This window comes from Buceros rhinoceros, unplaced genomic scaffold (genome assembly GCF_000710305.1).
Source record: "Buceros rhinoceros silvestris isolate BGI_N320 unplaced genomic scaffold, ASM71030v1 scaffold15652, whole genome shotgun sequence".
In the NCBI taxonomy this organism is placed as follows: Eukaryota; Metazoa; Chordata; class Aves; order Bucerotiformes; family Bucerotidae; genus Buceros; species Buceros rhinoceros.
Window position 1 is genome coordinate 38,910 of NW_010397587.1, and position 21,358 is coordinate 60,267.

Sequence of the window (21,358 nt, forward strand, 5' to 3'; positions counted from 1 at the left end):
GACATGGGCAAATTGGAGTGGGTGCAATGAAGTACCATAAAGATGATCAAGACTTGGGGAATATCTGATGTGTCAGGAGAGTCTGAGAGAGCTGGGACTTTTCAACCTGAAGAATAGTTTCAGAGGGATCTTATCAATGTGCATAAATAATTGATGGGAGCAATAGAGAGGATGAAGCTAGGTTCTTCTCAGTAGTGTCCAATGACAGGACAAGAGGTAGTGGGTGCAAAATGAAACAAGAAGTTCTGCTTAAACATACAAGAAAAAGTTCTTTTTAACGTGACGGTGATCAAACAGTAGCACAGGCTGCCCAGAGAAGCTGAGCAGTCTCTGTCCTTGAAGGTATTCAAAACCTGAGTGGATATGATCCAGGAAAACCTGCTCTGCCATGACTGAGCAGCAGCATTGGACTGGATGATCTCCAGAGGTCCCTCCCAACCTCAGTGGTTTTGTGGCACTCTGAACTGGGCAGACTTAAACCATTGAATATGAAGTGTCAAAGCTACAAAGTCTTTGGTTTGGTGGGGGGTTGTTTGGTTTTGGAGTGCTTGTTTTTACTGTCTCTATAATTTCAGTGCTAATACTTAGCTGTTTCCGAGAAACAGGCTAAGGGAAAATACGTTGCTCTGTAGAAAAACATAATATTGCAGGCTTTGTAATTCTTTTTGTAATTTATTAACACGTTTTTTGTGCGAAGGACATTTTTCACTTCCCTGTAGCAATCTGCTGAAATTTGGAGAAGTCTGAATCCTCCACATACATACCCTGACCTTTCAGATGCAAAGTTTTTTGGCATTTCTGCCTTTAATAAACAAAAGCCATAGTAAGTCCTGAGTTAAACCTAAATGAACGTTCAGCTTTTTTTTTTTTCTGTTGAATACAAAGTTAAAACACAGACGATCCTACACAGGGAAGAATGGGGAGGGAGAATGGGGAAGAACTTTATCAAAGTTGCAAGATGAGCCATTTACACGTTGAGGTATGCCAGGATGATGTAGTGTCTGTGATCGAAAGAGGTAATTTGAAGCTAAGCGTGAATGTATAAAATAGGTGGCACTTTTATAACATTCTGGAAAATTAGCTACTGATTTTCAAAGCTGGCAGTAAAAGTAATGGGTATTTTTGATTAATTTGGCAATAATTTCTCTATATCTCTGTTCCAGCTTATGGAATGGAGAAGATAATGCTGTCTAGACTCACTAGATTACGTGATGGTTGTGAAGACAAATGCATTAATATTTGTAAGGTGCTTAGCTAATTTACAGAGAGCCTGGGGTAAATTAATAGTTTTCTATTCAGCACAACATCTGTGAAGTAAATCAGACAGTAGACCATATGTTGAATGGATAGGGCAGAAAGAGATATCTAGTAACTACTTCAGAAGTAATTAAAGGATATATCACTTCTGCATGGCAGAAGGGAGCAAAGTAACATTTGGGGTGTTATTAATTTTAGTATTATCTTAGGTTTTGGTGGAGGACTCAGCTAACCTTAAATGCAAGGGTCTGTGTATAATATATACAATTTAATTACTATTCTCAATTTTTTGCCATGTCTCATCTAAAGATAAATTGTGCCATGTTTTTTGTTCTTTGACAAAGAAATCATTAGATCTTTTAAGAATATGTTTCTCCAATGACCTTTTGACCTTTAAATTGTCCTTTTCCAGTATCCTGGGCTTACTGCTTTATTACCTTTTTGAACAGTGTTTATCTTGCAGGTTTAAAACCACTTGCTTTGGTACCCACTTATCTGTTCTCAAATTGCTTAAAGTTTGTTGTGTGGTTTTTTGGTGGGTTGTTTTTTTTTTTTTTCTTCATTTGAACAACATGAGCCTGAAGCCACATTGCTTAATAAGAACGACAGCTCCACATCATTTAATTCCTGCATGTGGTTGGCTGTTTATGTCCTGGTACACATGTATATCAGAGCATTTTAAACATAAAAAGAAAATGAAGTGAAAATTAATTTCTGTGATGTGAAAACTTGATTTTATTTCACAGTCCTTGTGTTTTACGCTGAGTAACAGGCTTTCCTGCTGTGTGCTCATGCATTTTTTCTGTGTATATCACACCATTAAATCATGTTGAGAGCTTTACACAGCTAAATGTCTGTAAAGAACCTGTTTGCAGGACAGTCTTCTGGAGTAATATGAACTATGTTGACATGTAAACCACTTAAAGATGAGCTGAACTTTTATACGGGTAGCATTCTTAATGTGATTTATAGTGTTAATTGGTTTTGAGATTTGAAGTGTATTTGAAGTAGAATTCGACAATGCCTTTGCATTTTTTAATAGACTCGAGTTGGAATTAAATAAAATTAAACTGTATTAAATTGTCTTATCTTTATAATTTCAGTGGCCGAACTGGGAAAATTCGAGTGCAGTCCTTGAAAATTGGCTTGATGTCTCTTTCTAAGGGCCTTCTGGAAGAGAAGTACAGATGTAAGGAAGAATGTATTTTGTGAAATCATTACTTTATATAATTAGGTTATGTACTGTAACAACAGACAATGTAGCAAAATTTGCAGTAAAACAATCCTCATGCCTCTAGCAAGACAGTTTTCTTGTGAGCAAGTAAAATAGTTGTTTTCGTTATCATCAGTGACAATGGAGAAGATTGAGTTTATATCCTGACTGGAAAGTATTGATGTCAATTATGCGTTGTCATAATGCACAGTCTTGCACTCCCCAAAAGCAAAGGAGAGTGTAAATGCGTGGAAGCTGGAGAAATAGTCTATTTGGCCAAATCTGTTCTATGTTTTGTTTGAGAGATCAATCAAGTCAGTGTTGGTTGGGAAAGATTGATATGTCTGATAAAGCAAGGAAATAAATCAAAATTCAGCAACTGTATTTTATGGTCTATCAGACGGATGATCTGAACTCTGAAAACAGTTTTTCAGTATATGTGCTTTCTTCCAGAATTGTACAATGGAAGTTTAAATTACGTTGATTTAAGTAATCTCACTTAAGCTTGATAAATATTGAGTACAATAAAAATATTTCACAAAAAATAATTGCAGGAGCAGAAGAGAATTCAATAACTTTGTGACAAAACCCTTTGACAAATACAGAACAAGAAGTTAAGCATGGTATAAGAGCATCCTGGGTGGTGAACGGTTAGATGTTATATGCAGCACCCTTAAAATTATTATTCTTTGCAGTAGTTCCTTGACACATTTCAGAAAAACATGTGAAGGGTGTAGAGACTGTATCTGCCATTTACCATTGGAGCTCTACCACCATTTCTGCTTTTCTTAGAAGCATTTGTAGGTAATCTTGGTTGTTAACATTGAGCAAAAGTACAGGTATCTTACACACTGAGGCATCTGAATGGCATGGAAAGGCTTTGGGCTTTTCAGTTTCCGAATGTCGTTTGACATATTTGAGAATTACTCCATAACTAAAATCACTTGGCAGACATACCTCTGATCAGTAATGACAAACTGGCTGCCTAATGGCTTGGATGAGTGTACACTCTGCTGGATCAAAAACTGGCTGGATGGCCGTCCCCAGAGAGTGCTGGTGAATGGAGTTAAATCCAGCTGATGGCCGATCACCAGCGGTGTTCCTCAGGGCTCGGTGTTGGGGCCTGTCCTCTTCAACATCTTGATCAATGGTCTGGATGAGGGGATCGAGTGCACCCTCAGTAAGTCTGCAGATGACAAGAAGTTGGGTGGGTGTGTCGATCTGCTTGAAAGTTGAAAGGCACTACAAGAGGGATCTGGACAGGCTGGATCGATGGGCCGAGGCCAACAGGATGAAGTTCAGTTAAGGCCAAGTGCCAGGTTCTGCACTTGGGTCACAACAACCCCCTGCCATGTTACAGGCTTGGGGAGGAGTGGCTGGAAAGCTGCCCAGCAGAAAGGGACTTGGGGGTGTTGGTTGACAGCTGGCTGAATATGAGCCAGCAGTGTGCCCAGGAGGCCAGGAAAGCCAATGGCATCCTGGCTTGTATCAGGGACGGGGTGCTACAGACGGATCTGAACAGGATAGATCAATGGGCTGAACCCATTTGTATGAGATTCAGCAATGCCAAGGGCCTGCACTTGGGTCACAACAACCCCCTGCCATGTTACAGGCTTGGGGAGGAGTGGCTGGAAAGTTGCCCAGTGGAAAAGGCCCTGGGGGTGTTGGTTGACACTCCGTGAATATGAGCCAGCAGTGTGCCCAGGTGGCCAAGAAGGCAAATGGCATCCTGGCTTGTATCAGAAACAGTGTGGCCAGCAGGAGGAGGGAACTGATTGTCCCCCTGTACGCGACACTGGTGAGGACACACTTTGAATACTGTGTCCAGTTTTGGGCCCCTCACTTCAAGGACATTGAGGTGTTGGAGTGTGTTCAGAGAAAGGCAGCAAAGCTGGTGAAGGGTCTAGAGCACAAGTCTTAGGAGGAGTGGCTGAGGGAACTGGGGTTGTTTAGCCTGGAGTAAAGAAGGCTAAAGGGAGACTTCGTTGCTCTGCAGCTACATGAAAGGAGGTTGTAGAAAGGTGGGGGTTGGTCTCTTCTCACATGTGACAAGTGAGAGGATGAGAAGAAATGGCCTTAAGTTGTGCCAGGGGAGATCTAGGTTCAATATCAGGAAGAACTTTTTTACAGAGAGGGTTGTGAAGCATTGGAACAGGCTGCCCAGGGAGGTGGTGGAGTTCCCATCCCTGGAAGTGTTGAAAAGACGTGTAGATGTGGCACTGGGGGACATGGTTTAGGGACCCTGGCAGTGCAGGCTGAGAGGTTGGACTCAATCAATCAAGGCTCCTTCCAACCAGACGATTCTATGATTCTGTGACAATTCAGGGGGTAATCTTCTATTTGGTGTGAAATAAAATGCTGTTGTAAAGTATAGGAGTGAGTTAGGCTGTGGATAACAGAATGATAACCCTACCAAAAGATGGTTTAATAAACCATCACATTAAACTCACATTAAATTGCTATCAGTAATGAATTCTATACTTACAGTTACCAAATACAGGCACTGAAGCAGAACAAGGAAATGACTAGGTCAGATTCATTTTTGTGTTGTTCCTTTGTGTCTAGTAGTTAAATAAAAATGTCAGCTGATGGTGACTGCAGATTCTCATAATCTGAATTAACAAGGTGGGCTTTTCCCTGAAGATTGCTGTGAAAAGTAAAAAAAAAATTACTACAGAAAAAAATTTCAGGAGACTTTTGTACAAACTGATCATAACTTCAAGCTGAAATACATCTGAAATTGAAATACTCAGCTTCTCAAAGCAGAGAATTAGTAGTCAGATAACATCTTTTTTTGTTGTTGCTGTAACTTCTGTTCTGATCTGTGGGCTGGTTTTTGATATCTTTATTGCTGGCTTTATTGTCCTTATGAATCATTAAATTGTCACAAAACAAAACCCTTCAGTCTGAAAGAAATTTTGTATCATGTTTTCTGTCATGTTTTTTAAACTGACTCAGAAACTGCAAAAATATCCCAACCGCAGCTGAAGTTAGCTGGGATCTGTGGCTGCCAAGAGGAGCCTGCAGCTGCGCATGCTAGTCCTGTCACCGCTGTTGTTTGGGGTGTTTTTTTCTGACCACTAAGTCCTGAAGATATGCTGTAGCATTTGTTTGACTAGGCAAGAATGGAGCAAGAAAAATACAAGAAAATCTAAAAATTATTTCGGTCATCTGGGTTTCTGTTTTGTGAAAATCTTTCCTTCTGCCTCAACCTCCTTGGCCAAGAAAATGCCCAAACTTTTGAAACACACTGACAAAGCTTGACAGTTGCTCCAAATGGAGGGCAAAACAATTTACACAGTGTAATAAAAGTTTCTTTTGAGTGTTTCTGAACACAGACTGTCTGGTTTTCAATCATAAGTGGAGTCAGACTGAATTTTCAGATTTAATTTATTTCTAATTTGTTAATGTTTATTCTGGTGGTAAACATGTAAAGTAGAGGAACAGTATAAATGGATTTTTTTTCTTTTAAGATGACTTGGAGCTTCAATCCAAGCCATCCACTGAGTGCAAAAGGAGAATGTATAAGCCAGCTGGAACGAGCACAAAGAATTCTCCTGCATTTCTTCTGTAATTTGAACCAATCACAGAATTTAAAACTATTTATGACATGAGCTTAGTGTTTAAGATATTTTCAGAAGAGATTCATCTTGTGACTAAATATTAATGTTCACAACAACAAAGTTCATAAATCAAAGATTGTTGGCAGAAACATGTTAAAAATTTTAGCTGAAGTTTTAAAAATTTAAATTGTCCAATCAAATGTGTTAAGGTGGCACTTAAGAAACACTATCTGTACTGCAGGCAGGTGCTTTACAGGTGCTTAATTCAGTGCTTTAGTGTGACTCTTAAGTAGGTACAAGCAGTATCTTATCTTCTCAGTGTCTGTACCTGGAACAACTTTTCTTGATCCCTTTCAGCCTCAATTTTTTCTGTTGTTACAGTCACCCCAGAATGTCCACTTGTACTGCAGGGCTTGACACCTAGCTTAGGAAACGGTAATCGGTAAAGGAAAAGTGCATGGAAGAAGACATGGTTATCCAGGAAGCAAATGTGATTAATGTTAAGCTTGAGTTGTCTTGCTGGCTGCTGCTCTTGCTTTAAGCTATTTCACGTGGCCAGCTGTGACTGATTAATTTCTAGTCTCAGTTCAGAGCAAATGTGCTTCTGTCCCCAACCAAGCAAAGGATGGCATAGATTTTAACAGAAGATACTGATTTATGAAATACTACTTTCTTCTTCATAGAATAATAGAATGGTTTGGGTTGGAAGACACCTTCAAAGGTCGTCTAGACAACCACCCCCTCCAGTGAGCAGCAGGGACATCTTCATCTAGATCAGGTTGCCCAGAACCCCGTCCAACCTGACCTTGAATGTTACCAGGGATGGGATGGGACTGCCTCTCTGGGCAACCTGTGCCAGTTTTTCACCATTCTTATTGTACAAAATACCTTCCTTATCTCTAGTCTAAATCTCCCCTCTTTTAGTTTAAAACCATCACCCTTTGTCCTGTTGCAACAGGCCTTTGCTGAAAAGGCTGTCCCCATCCTTCTTACAGGCACTCTTTCAGTACTAGAAGGCTGCAATACAGTCTCCCTGGAGCCTTCTCTTCTGTAACTCTCTCAGCCTGTCCTCATAGCGGAGGTGCTCCATCCCTCTGATCAATTTTTGTGGCCCTCCTCTGGACTCGCTCCAACAGGTTTCATGACTTTTCTGAGGACTCCAGAGCTGGACACAGTACTCTGGGTGGGGTCTCATCAGAGTGGAGTAGAAGGGGAGAATCACCTCCTTTGACCTGCTGGCCACACTCTTTTGATGCAGTCCAGGATAGTTGGAAAGGTGGCCTGGGCTGCAAGTGCACATTGTTGGCTCATGTCCAGCCTTTCATCCACCACCAAAGTAAACAAGAATTAGATGAGGGTAAAGTATTGTGAAGGGGGTGGTGGCCATCCATAACTGTGACTGGATTGCAAAAATTATACCAGCTGTGACTGATTAATTTCTAGTCTCAGTTCAGAGCAAATGTGCTTCTGTCCCCAACCAAGCAAAGGATGGCATAGATTTTAACAGAAGATACTGATTTATGAAATACTACTTTCTTCTTCATAGAATAATAGAATGGTTTGGGTTGGAAGACACCTTCAAAGGTCGTCTAGACAACCACCCCCTCCAGTGAGCAGCAGGGACATCTTCATCTAGATCAGGTTGCCCAGAACCCCGTCCAACCTGACCTTGAATGTTACCAGGGATGGGATGGGACTGCCTCTCTGGGCAACCTGTGCCAGTTTTTCACCATTCTTATTGTACAAAATACCTTCCTTATCTCTAGTCTAAATCTCCCCTCTTTTAGTTTAAAACCATCACCCTTTGTCCTGTTGCAACAGGCCCTGTTAAAAAGACTGTCACCATCTTTCTTATAGGCCCTCTTAAGTACTGAAAGGCCCAATTAAGATCTCCCCAGAGCCTTCTCTTCTCCAGGCTGAACAACCCCAACTCTCTCAGCCTGTCCTCATAGCGGAGGTGCTCCATCCCTCTGATCAATTTGTGTGGCCCTCCTCTGGACTCGCTCCAACAGGTTTCATGACTTTTCTGAGGACTCCAGAGCTGGACACAGTACTCTGGGTGGGGTCTCATCAGAGTGGAGTAGAAGGGGAGAATCACCTCCTTTGACCTGCTGGCCACACTCTTTTGATGCAGTCCAGGATAGTTGGAAAGGTGGCCTGGGCTGCAAGTGCACATTGTTGGCTCATGTCCAGCCTTTCATCCACCACCAAAGTAAACAAGAATTAGATGAGGGTAAAGTATTGTGAAGGGGGTGGTGGCCATCCATAACTGTGACTGGATTGCAAAAATTATACAGCTCGAGCTGCATTGTTACTGAATAAAAGGGTGTGTATGTGGAAATGAAATGAGCCAGTGCCTCTTGTTGGTGTTGCAGATCTCTTCAAGGAGGTGGCAGGCCCCACAGAAATGTGTGATCAGAGGCAGCTGGGCTTGCTGCTTCATGATGCTATTCAGATCCCACGGCAGCTTGGGGAAGTGGCAGCCTTTGGTGGCAGCAACATTGAACCCAGCGTGCGCAGCTGCTTCCAACAGGTAATACATCAAAGACCCTCATGTGAAAAATCCCTCTAGGAAGTCTTAAGATTAATTTTTACATGGTGAAAAAAATAAGAGGAATTAAAAATCATCCCCTGAGTTTTTGGTCAGAAATTATATGCTCCTTCCAACTAAACATGGGAAGTTATTGTGAAAATGGCAGCTGTAAAAAAATGGTTTATGGTTTAGGAGAGGATAAAGCACATTATGTTTAGCAAAAAGAATATATAAATCTTTGTGGTTTTGACAATATTGGCTGCTCTAAAAGTTGTTAAAGAATTTTGTAGCAGCCAATTATCCTTTTCTGCATTGTTCAGAGCAACCTGGTATTGCAAGAACAACGTGCTTTTCCCTGCTGGAACAAGACATGATCTCAACAGAACGAGAGAATGATGCTGATAGTAATTTTTGACCTTGTGCGACAGGAAATTATTTAGCATTTTTTAACTGACAGAGGGCTTGCAGTTGCACAAGGCTTCAAGCATAGTAATTTATATATCATGAGTCTTTATGCAGCAGATCAGAACACGGAATAAAGCTGTCTCATAGCCTGCTGTTCAGCTCCACATTATATGCAGGGGGTTAATGAGGCTGCAAGGAGTGTCTGTTTAAAGCAGATGAGAATTAAAAAGAGGATGTTGTAACAGAACACAGCCTAGCTCAGACTTTGTCTAGGATGCCTAAGGCTGTGAGCGCTAGTGATATTAGCCCTGTGAAAGGGTCTGCTTTGAGCATTGTCAGAAATTACATATGGATTAAAAATTTACTATGGCATTTATAAAACTACTGAATTTAATATTTCTGACTTTATTGATTTGAATGTTAAGTATCATAGTGAAATTTTAGAGCATTTTTCTTTTGCCATTCTTTCATAGACATTTCTACAATTTCATCTGGCGCTTTGAAAAAGTCAGTTATGCTAGCTTTTTTCAGAACTATTAGATTCATTTCTGGAGATGATTGGAATTGGAAGAGTGTTTGTCCTGATCATGAATAATTTGGTAGAGACTTATGGAAGTTGGTTTGACCAATTAACCATGTAAAACTTCCCCTGAGGTTTTAACATTGCAGCTTCAGACAATAAGGGATGGTGCTATCACTGGCCTTGAGTGGTTCAAGCCATAGTGATGAAAATAAGTTATTAATTTGTTCGTGGCAGACTTTTTCTGTCACAGAGGAGTGATCTTTATGTCCCTCGAAGATCTGCCCCATCTCCTGTGCTGTTCAATTATGGCTGAGGGATACTAGCAAGTAGTATTTAAATACTTGATGTGATATTACAATTACAGTGATAAGGTTGCATCCCTCAAGGACATGAAGAGCTCAAACTGGTCATTAAAGTCCCTGGTCATTAAGAGAGCATAGAAAAAGTGTGCAGCTGCATGACAGTTATCTCAGTCTAGTGAAAACAAGTATTTTACTGGTGAAAAGTGTGGTTTGATTTTGGTTTGATTTTTATGCTGCTTCCTCTTACTGGCAAAAATCAACTTGGAATAGGTTAAGAAACCTAGAGTTGCTTCTCGTCATGTGTTACCATTTAAGAACAACCTTCATTTAAAGGGATGTGCTATTACTTCTCAGGAAGATAACATCTGGTTTTTTGCTCACAAAGTTGATGAATATAATATCTTTACAGCACGTTTGTTGGTTCTTAAATAATCATGCTAATACTTTAGCTCTGCTATATTCTTGCAGGGCTTGCCTAGAAGTGGCAGATATCTTTCTCATTTATTTATTTATTTTCTGTTTGTTTATGTGATGACTTGGAAGAATATAATGGGCTCAGAATACAGTAAAAAGAACTAGCAGACACATGCGAGCACTACTGACTTTTAGCAGTCTGGCAATAATCTTAACTCAAGAGGCAGCCGTATCTTTAAGTATGTCCAAACTACAGAACATGCTTACCCTTCATGCCCTCTTACCTCTTTCTCAACTCCTTTCAGTTCAAAGATGGTTTTACTATGGACTCCATCGCTCCTTTACTATGTGCTCCATCTTTGTTACCGTCTGTCTACTCTATCACAGCTTTCTAGTCCACTATATTCTTACTAACTTGTTTTCTTTATTTACATTTTAATTGAGGTTAATTTTTGTATCCTGTAACTGGTTTTATGTTAACCTGACATGGAAAGGATTGACACAAGGGTTTTTTAAAATTGAATTCTAAGGAAAATGTACTTGTGTGTGTGTTGGGTTGTTTTATTTTTATTTGTATGTGTGATTTTTCTTTTCCTCTTCTCTCCACAGAACCATAATAAGCCAGAAATAACTGTCAAGCAGTTTATAGATTGGATGCGCTTAGAGCCACAGTCTATGGTGTGGCTGCCAGTTCTGCACCGAGTGGCAGCTGCGGAAACAGCAAAACATCAGGCCAAGTGCAACATCTGTAAAGAGTGTCCAATTGTTGGCTTTAGGTAAGAGAAGAAGAGTTGGATGCAAAGTTTCTCTGCAAATACCCACACATTTGAGTCTTACGACAAGTACAATTCTTTCTGTTTGTTTTTCCACCGTTTTCCTGCTTTAAGATGGGATCTGCCACCCATTGTGGGGCCACAGTATGGCCTGAGCCAGTGCATTTCTGGCTCCTGCAGTACCTCTGTTAGACACCCAGTGGTCTTGTGATTGATAAGTGTTCAGGGTGGACTGTCCTCGCGTGTTTTGTCATTGGTGGATCCAATAGATAGCAAATGAAGTACAAGTGCACCCCACGTGTTCTGTAAGCACAAGACCAAAAGGAGCAATTAGTGAGAAAAAATGTGGGCTGCCTGTCTGTTCTCTAGCATAAGGCTTGGGCAGCTATCTCATGCCAGGCAATATTAAACACCCTTCAAGAGCAATCTTTCCTTGCTTAGCACAAGCATTGATATCTTACTGTGATGACACTTGCACAATTCCTGCCTAAAGCATGGAATAAAATCTAACTTTCATCTGTTCAAAGGAAGCTGTAAATTCTAAAAGAAAAAATGACACCAGGGATGTTCTCCATATTATTCCCCTAAACGGAATCATTTTACTATGAATTATCATAGTGGGATATGAGACAGTTGATACCCTTAGTGACTACTCTTATAACTAAATCTGTGTTTGTGAATTGATTGCTCCAGTGCAGAAAATGATGCGAGAAAAAAAAGAGTAGGGACTAGAGCTAAACATAACTGGCTTTTTCTTCTGCTGTGTTCATGAAGGTAAGCATATACTTTAGAAACTGTATAAAGCAGTCTGTCTTGTAAGTGATTTTAAGAGTTTCCTTTAGGCAGATGAGTAATTTTTGTTCCCCACACTTTTTCTCCTTTCTGCTGTTTTAAAGGATAATATATAATGTGAACCCAGAGGTCAGATTCATCTGATCTAGCTTTAGGCATGCTGGCTGTAGTCAGTCTTCTAAGACTGAGCTAGTAACCCTCTTTTACTATAGATATATGAGTACATCCAAAAGTAGTCTGATCAAACTTTGCCTGTCTTAAGAGGAGATTAAATTCCTCTAAATGTTCCTATTTCTTGTAATTAATGCTTGAGAGAGCACAAGGTGACAAAGTTCCATCTCAAATTATCTTTCAGATGCCTAAGTTGGGGCTGATGAATCTTATCTGTACTACAATGTCTTGTGTGGAGGAGGGCATAGAGATGGAAGAGAAACAAAGGCAAAGGAATGGCTCATTCTAAATAATTTCTACAATGAAGTTGGAGATCTGCAACAACAAAAGCAGCTAGCATCTTAGTAGAGGGCAGATGTGGCCGTTTAATACACAGATTCTGAGTACAGATTATGAACAGTTGCATCAGCATCCTTATAAGTGGGTCTTTATGTTTATAGACACGTTTTCTCTTGCAAAACAAAACATAAAACTCAGCAGGGGAAGAATGTGGATTGGTACTGAAAACTGCTCTCAGGAAGCAATTTAATTTAAACTTTAACTACTCAGCAGCTATTCAATTTGGTTTAGTTAGCTCATTTTAGTTTCATACAGATGATATAACCTCATCCAGTCACAACAGCCATGCTATAAAAAAACAGTGGGCAGAATCTGGAATTGAATTGTTGCTTTAGTTAAAATCATGCTCTCATGGATACATTTAATACAAGGGATACCATGTAAGCTTGTTACTTTGTTCAGACATACATATGCCCTTTAAAAAAAAAGTAAATAAAGTAATTTTTAAACCTAATTTTGTATTATTTTTATAATTCACGAGTTCTCAAGGGTTTTATTTTCTGAAACATGTTTTGAATTTCTGAGCACTGAAATGATATACAAACATTTAAACTGGTAAATGTAAAAACAAAAAAGTAAAATGGTCTGGCTTATAAATGTTTTTGCTGAGATACCATCTGAATACTACAGAAAGGAAAAGAACAACTAAAGCAATATAGTTTTAAGTAGGTTTGACCTTTAAAATTATAAACTCTTCAGACTCCTATTAAGCTGGTGCTTGTAAGATTTTCTGCTTCAAAGCAACTTGGGCAATGATGATTGACGCTGGCTCTCTGTATGGCTGGAGGAGGCAGGATTTTCTTTTAGATACTCAGCGAGGTGACCTGTGTAATGTAGGAAGGTTGTGTGAAGATGACTAAAAGGACTGTGTGTTTCCTGTGGCCCATGCAGCTGCTGCAGCGGCACTGGTGCCCCTGGTGACGAGTGTTGGCCATGCCATATCCCAGTCGTGCACATTCGTGCACCTCTAGGTGCTTTCTGAGCTAATCTCAAAAAATTCACTGTGTCCCTGTGTCACTGCCACTGAAAAGCAGATGATTTCAGAGAATAATTTCCTTTATGAGGCTTAATAAGTAAATATTAGAACAAAACTTAGGAAATCGTAATTGCTTTGTTTATTGTGCCCATAGGTACCGAAGCTTAAAACATTTCAACTATGATGTCTGTCAGAGCTGTTTCTTTTCTGGTCGTACAGCAAAGGGGCATAAATTGCATTATCCAATGGTGGAGTATTGTATACCTGTGAGTACCAATGTTCTAATTGTTCCTAAGGCATTGTTTTTGTTATATGAAATCTAAATTTCTTTCTAGTCTCTGTCACCTAGATATTCTGCCAGGATTTCTTTTTCATATGTTTAGTAGGGCCTATCTTCCCAGCTTTTTCTTTGAAAGTCATCAGAGACCTTGCAAGTGCTGCTGATTTTATGTAGGTGGTGTTTGGATTCTGTAGAAATGGATTTCCATCTCTGAGATAACTTTACCTTCACTTTTCATTTGTAAAAGCAAACCTGGAATATTAAATGTAATAGCAGTGCTTGTTTACTTACACTCCATAAGAGTGAGAACATGTCAGAGGTAAGAGAATCACTTTACTATTGCTATACCATAGCAAAAAATATTTAGTATTCTAATAATGCTCTTTAGAATTTTTAAACGTATGTGTGATCTTTGCTTTCAGGTCCAACATTTTGCTCGCTTCATGAAAACATGGTTAGAAATATATCATGTTTCATTCTGCTGAGTAATTACTGTTTACTGGAATACTTAAAAATCATTGCGTAGATGTGGGTAAAAAAAAAAAAGTTTCTAACCAAAAAGGGTGCGAGAGGTTTGCCTGCGGTAGCTAACAAAAATTAATTTTACAGCTTAATGTTTTCCTAGTGAAAATTGAAACACGATTTGTCTAAGGAGGTTTCTAGGAGACTTTCTGAAGTGGAGGGGTGGTACCTTCCCTAACAGAAATAGCACTTTCACTTTTTTTATCTGATAGTTGTTTACATTAGGAACTTTAACTCAGTCACAAATAGATGAATAGGATAATTGATGTGTAATTTAAACAACTGTGGTGAAAGATCTGTATGCTCAGATAAACAGATTCAGACCAGAATGTAACTAGAGCTGATTTCCAATAGTTTTTCAAGATTCTAAGGGTTCCTTTATTAGCAAAAAATCATTGAGATATTTGACTGTCTTTTGCTATAGTAGTTGGGCTTATTACCTGTGTTTTTGCTTGTTTTTTCATCCATTGTGTCTCCTGTTACAGAATTCAAATTCTATTAAGTATTGTTTTCATTTTGTTGTGATCACAAGAAACCATGAGTTATGTTAATCTATTTTCAGTAATTCTGTAACCTAATGTGAGGATTTGATTGATAAATTGGCATGCCAGGCTACATTCTGAAGACATTTTTGAAGTACATATGTTTTTTCAGCCAGTTCTAATGTTTGATATATTCTGTCACCAGTTTTCTTTCTGTCTTCTCTATTCTGAGGCCAGTTTCTGGTTTTGATTTATACTGTTGTTGTGGTATGACATAGGCTCAGTTTTGCCCATGCTTGCCTGACTGTTCTAACCCTCAGAATCTGGAGGTCTATGGTGTTTTCTTCCCTTTATTAGACATCGTTAAAAATATGGCAATATGGATTGTGTACTTGCCTCCTTAACCAATGTAACCCGAACAATCTGAACATGTTCAAGATGTATTTTTCTTAGAATAACTTTTTTCCTTATAAATTTTTTCAGTCCTCATTTTCTGTTTCATGATCATGACATAAACTAAAGTGCTCTTTCATGGCTATAACAGACTGAAAAATCAGAAATGAAGGTGTAAGGTGTGTCAGAATAGGTACTACTGCTTGGTCCACAGAATAATATACCCTTTCTGTTGCACTAGTCAAATACATATTGCATCTGGTACAGGGTATGGTGCTGTTCCTAGAACAGGACATTATTTCTGATGAGTTCCAGGTTTTCTCTGAAGCAGCAGATCTGATGTCAGAGAAATTTTCAGTTCTCGTTAAACATATTCACATTATGTAACTGTGAGCCATTTCATTTACAAGTAAAGACTGTCATGCAGAAAAATATATTCTGGAAGTGGATGGAATCCCCACTATGCCGGGAACTGGCGACAGCTTGTATTGTAATGAAGAATGCTGTTGCCGCTGCAAAAGGAATGTAGTTTTAAAGCAATATTAAGTGCAAAATAAGGTAATCAAAGGCAGAAGTCCTTTCTTACCGTGAAATATAGGAGGAATGAGGTGAATCCACAACGGGATAATAAGGGGAATAAGATGACATTCTTGATTAAAGTGAGTGAAGGCAGGCAAGTGTGTAGGAGGTAAAGGAATGAAAATGGGGCTGGTTAAAGCAGAGCGGAATAGAAGAGATGGCATATAATGTAGGTGATGCATAAAATTAGAGGTCCAGCACTGACCCCCATTAATTTGGAAGCTGAATATGGGAGTTGGAATTTTTCTTGGGTCCTGCTATAAGTGCACTCTGCTAGATCCATTTCTGCAAAAAGAAATGACGCGTTATGTGAACAGACTTCTTATATGCCTGACTTCCATAGTTAGAACCTACATGCAGACCATTTTAACTGATTTCATCTGAATTTGATCAGGTGATTTCAGATTGATTTCACGAAAAGAACCCAGTGTTATTTATTATTTGTAATAACGAACGATGGTTGGTGCACTAATTTGTTGCTAAATCTTTCTACATACTCAACTCATTTTATGCAGTATTATAGTCAAGAATTGCAAAATTCTTTGCAGTAAGTTAGTGGAATAGCTTATATGTTAAATGGAATCATGCCTGAAAAATAGCATAGGGCTGGGTCTGGTGGGGGGAAGATACCAAAGACTAATGAATTGTTCCTTAGAATCCATTATACTGTGGTACGGATAGGCTGAATAGGAAAAGTGTATCTACTCCACCTTTTCAACCAAATTCAAAGGCCGTTGATGTTAAAACGCTACTTTTGTGGCCAGTGTTGCAAAGCAGAGTACAAATACGTGTGCTCGTGAAACCACATTAACAAAATCTAGCTTCTCTTTCTTATTGTTAGTGTATATTGATACATTAATATAAAAAATACTAGGAACTATTAGGAAAAAGCTTCCTTGGTTAATATAACTGTCATTTAGAACTGGAGCTTAGTCACAGATGGAGAGAAGTGCTTCTAATTGTCTTCAGGTAAGCAGGTTCAGTCTCTAAGGTATGAAGGGATTTCTTGGAAGCTCAGTTACTTCTACTTAAATTTAAAATAATTTGGAGAACGGCTTAAGGGATCTTTTTAAAACTAAGTTTGCAAGGGGACAAATCTCTGTTTTAATGAGTTTTGCGGTATTTGTCAGGTGAGAATTGCTTCATCATTTCAGAACAGGCCTATTCACACCAGATGGTTATGAGTAGTTATTGCGCCCTAATCTTTGCCATTTAACATTTATCCTAGCTTGCAATTTAGTTTTCTTGATGCTGGAAATGCAAAAATTCGTAATAATTCCTTTGGTTATGTCTTTTTTTTTTCATTCAGGAATTAAAGATGGGTGGGGTAAGGAACTGAAAACATTCCTGTCTCTAAGTAGTAGAAATGCAAAGTTATTGTAGGTATTTTTTCACCTTTAGTCTTTCTCTGAAAAGGTGGAGAAACAGGAATTTCAATGCAGACTTTGAAAGACGTGTTAAAAAAAAATTGTAAGATTTTCCTAGCATCTAATTCAGGACTAGGACTAGTTTTACATAATTACCTACATGATTTATTTTTATCTTATTTTGGAATTGAGATTCTCTCAGTAGTGGTATTTCTGTTATACGTATGTGGCTTTCTGTACCAACGGGTCCCTTTGAATTTCAGATGAAAATAGTTACTGCATCAGTTTTCGTTCTCCAAACTGTTTCCACTTCACAACTCCCATATTCCGCAGTAAAGCCTTAAAAACAGCTTTTCTGAAGTAATGTATAAATCTCAAATCATCAGTTCTGAAAATTTCCTCATTGCAAAGAGTTTTACTTCTTGACCTCAATGAAAGAATAATCGAATCTTGTAGTTCTGTGCCACTACACTCACCTGGCACAGCATCTTATTTTGGGTACTGTTTTTTGTAGCCTTCCTATACATAATGATGGCAGCAAAGATTAACCCTTTCCTCTTCCAGATGACCAGACTTTTATTTCCCTGAAAGAGCTCAGAACATGATAGGCAAGGTGTTGGAAATTATTAGTTGAATAGTTCACCCTAGACCGAGATTTGTTTTGCAGGCACAATAAAGCATATCTGCAATAGTGCCTGTTAAGACTTCTCCTCTCGATAAGTCATCTGAAAATTTAATCGCTACTGACATCCAGAGAGCACAGATATGTTCCTGAACGTTAAGCAACTTCAGTGTTCTATAAGCAATGAACTGACATAAGTCAGTCAGTGGTTTCATCCTGACATGCTTATCAATGCACTAAGCATGATATTTCACTGTTTTCAAAATGGGATTGTTCTGTGAGAAAGATGAAAGCAAGCAGTAAGAATGGTTGAATCTGGCTATTTCACATGCAGAACATCACTTCCAGCTGTGGGTTCAGGGATTACTCTGCCGTGGGAAGAATAGCTATCTGGTAAGGGTAGTCTGGATATCTAGCAGCTGGGCACTGTGCTTTCCTCTGTCTTAACTCTTACAGTTGCTCAGGTAGCTGGTTTATGTGATCCACTAACCTTTTGCAACTTTGTTAAATTCTGAGGCAAGTTGGTTACTCTTGATATTACATCTTGATTTCACTGGAGTAAACTAAAATACCCACACAGTTTATAATCAGTCTCTCCTCTTGGTGAGAAATTGCTATGAAATGCCCCTGTTTGAAAGTGGTCACGGAAGGGTAGTCTTCACAGTGTTACACAGTGCAAACAGCACTTACGTGGCAGTGACACCATAAATGCAATTAATACAGCTTTAATAATTTTTGTGGTATCCTGTGTCATAACTCTATCAAGGAATGTGAGATGCTTTTTAAAAGTATGGGTGCTTCGTTGAATGGGAATGAATGTCTGCACTTAATCATGTGCTGAAGTTATTGGTGAGTTACATTAAGTGTCAATTTAAAAAAAAATAATTAGAGAAATGCAGTATCTGTCTCTTTACCCACATCCTATGCTGGGGAGTTTCCTGGCGTACCAGTGGTACCTAGCTGACAGCTGCTCTAAGATGCAGCTGTCACCATACCTGCTTGTATTGTAGATGTTACCATATGTAGGTCTGAGAATTTTGTTTTCCATCTAGAACAGTCAGACTCATGTACAGATGCTACCAAATGTTACAGATAATGTCAAGAAATAAATATACAGAGATGTAAAAAAGTTGTGTGTTTTGTTTTTTGTTTGCTTGTTTAAACTACAAACCTTAACATTTACTGAAGCATTCAAAGAGTATCAAATAGTATGAAATTCAGGTCTCTCTACTAGGGCTTTTATTAAAACGTAAACTAAAGTCCTTTTGAACTACGTAGATGTTCTTTTAGACTGTAATTTTTGCATCATCAAGCATGTCATTATGCAAAATTTATTTTCTCAGAACTGGCTTGATTATTGTGTGTGTTGAATGACTGTGTACATTTCTCTCCAGCTTCCTCATAACCCATGAATGTCTGGCTGGAGTTAATGGCAGCATTCATTGGTGAGGTTCACATCTCTTCTGGGAACCCCTTTTTATGTGTACATTAGAGTGACCCTTTGGTTTTGCATTAGACATAGCATAAAAAAATGTAATTAACAGAATGATGACTTAGGTGCAGACTAGTCCCTTTATATAGGTAGGTGCAGTGAAAGGAATGGGAAATTGTTTGGGATTTCATTATCACTTTATTTTTCCTTTTGAAAGAAAGCATAGTGAGAAATAAGAATAACTAAATGTGTGTATATGTTATAAGTATTATAATTTATTCACATATGTTATATATACTTGTGTTTATTATAATTTTTATATAGTATTTAATTCAGAGCTCTCCAACTGGGTTATTACATTCTTGGTAGTACTTTTTTTCCAACAAAGACTTGTTCTATTTCTAATATATTAAAAACACATACAAATTGGTTATTTAACCTACATATGAAAACCATGTCTTGGCATATTTGGTTTTTTCCACTGCTTTCCACATAAATCCTGGTTTCTTAAATTTGTGTTGGCTTGCAAAGACTTTTATCTGGTGTTAGTTTGTGACTTAAGACTCCGTTTATGCCTGGCTGGTGTGTTGAAGAGTGCTAATGCCAGTTTATCAAAAGTTACTCTTTGAGAACTTCTACTACAGATGATTTTTTTAGTTAGTTATGTGTGCCAGCCATGGATCTTAGTTATTCCTTCCTGAACTTTTGTCTTGTTCTAAGAACTGAGCCTTTAAATTGGTTTTGAAAGCCTGGTCTTTTAGCTGAAACTTTCACTTAAGGAAAGGACTTTTTTCTTTGCCTTTGAAGTGATATTTGGGCTGTTGTCTTGTGTGGAAATAGTCAAGATGTCATGGTGTGAAGAAGTGTACAAGCTACTGTTGGTTTTAATTTAGTAGATAAATTCTACACAGTGGTACAACTTCTTTGAAGGTAAAATGTTACAGTACATCTCGGCTTTATTTTGGATTGGACTATGTAGTGTGGTTATATGCAAAAAACACAGGAGGAATGATTCTGAGTTGCATCCAAATTAAAATAGTTCTTCCAAATCTGCTCAAATTTCACTGGTTAGTCTTTATTGTCCGCCGTACACAGTCCTATTAGTCTTTCCAAAGAACTGGGTCAGGCTGTCATACCAAATAAAGAATACACCAGAGGAAAAGTTTGGCAGCTCAGCAGACGTTTATTTTTGCAATGCATAGGTACTAAAACTTCCATTTTTTGGCCTTGGGACAGAGTTCCATCTGCTGGAGTTACTGTTGCATGAGAACAGGCAGCCCTTTGGGCTGCCTCACATTCCTTGTTTGGATAATGCAGCGATAGGAGCAGATGCTTTCTGAGAATTTTTTTGTGAGTCCTCCCTGAATTTATACATATTAAAATATGGAGTTCAAACTCCTTTTAATCCCAGATTTGCTCAGTTTGTTCTTATTTGTTAAAGCCACATGTGAGAAACTATTACCACCATAAGTTTGATTACCCACAAATTTTATTGCTCGTCTGATCTGCACTACAGAGTTTGTAACTGGGTGTCTTATACGTACATCAAAACACTTTGGTGAAAAGGGAAGTATTTTTACATTTTGACAATAGAGAATAAAATCAGAATAGTTTGCCTGACCTGCTTCTAGGCCTCTTTGTAAGTTTTCACTTTGTTTTCCCTTGTTATCCACTTTGGCATCCCTTTAAGTAAACAGGCTTCTCCCAAAGCAGGGGGTACAGAAGTGTAACCTGTAGTTCGTTGCAGGGTTCGGCTTGGAAATCTATAGAAGCCATTGCAAGTCTCCAGATAATGCAGGAAATGAATGGCCACTTTTTCTTTACTGCAGTTGCAAGTGGAAATACTTAACAGCAACTGCTTCATGTGATGGGGACCGTTCTGGTTAAGTACCCGGTACAGTCTGTAAGCACATATACCGTAAAGGCATACCGTATACCATTGTTTCTTCCTGCAGGTCTCCTTATTGCCATTTTCACCTTGCATTTTATACCTGCGTGTTTTGCTTGTATCACTGCTTCTTTAGCAGGAGTTAACTGAATAGTCTTACTAAAGCAGTGCTGCCATTATTGCTGTCATTATTTCCAGTTAAATTGATTTTTTTAAAAGCAGTTGCATCAATTTTGTGTTCTAAAGAACACGATTAGTTTCATGTGGGGGTGAGGGATGGGGCTAAGCGCTCTTCAGTTTTGGAAGAGGCTAAATCTATGGGGACCAGTAAAAAAAGCTGCTGGGGAGGGGCTGAGAGTTGCTAATTGTTACTTGTAAATTTAGACTTGAAGAATCTTGTGGCTGATTTTTGTGCTAGTCTTATCCTGCAGTAGTAAGGAGGTGACTGAATCAGTCTGTGAGTTTACTTTAGGTGCTAATTGATCTTATCAGCCTCTTCCTGACTGTGCCCTTGGACAGTGCGTGTACACTG

At 38.7% G+C, this 21,358-nt stretch overlaps 1 protein-coding gene across 1 annotated transcript in view; it reads left to right on the top strand.

Moving 5' to 3' along the window:
* The window catches only part of LOC104502350 (utrophin-like), a gene marked incomplete at both ends in the record, with an annotated part of 74,270 nt that overhangs the window by 31,636 nt on the left and 21,276 nt on the right, over positions 1-21,358 (top strand). The window contains 4 exons of the mRNA XM_010146314.1: positions 2,361-2,446; positions 8,409-8,566; positions 10,820-10,986; positions 13,416-13,527. Of these exons, the coding sequence (XP_010144616.1) occupies positions 2,361-2,446; positions 8,409-8,566; positions 10,820-10,986; positions 13,416-13,527 (523 nt within the window). The remainder of the gene's footprint in view (positions 1-2,360; positions 2,447-8,408; positions 8,567-10,819; positions 10,987-13,415; positions 13,528-21,358) is intronic.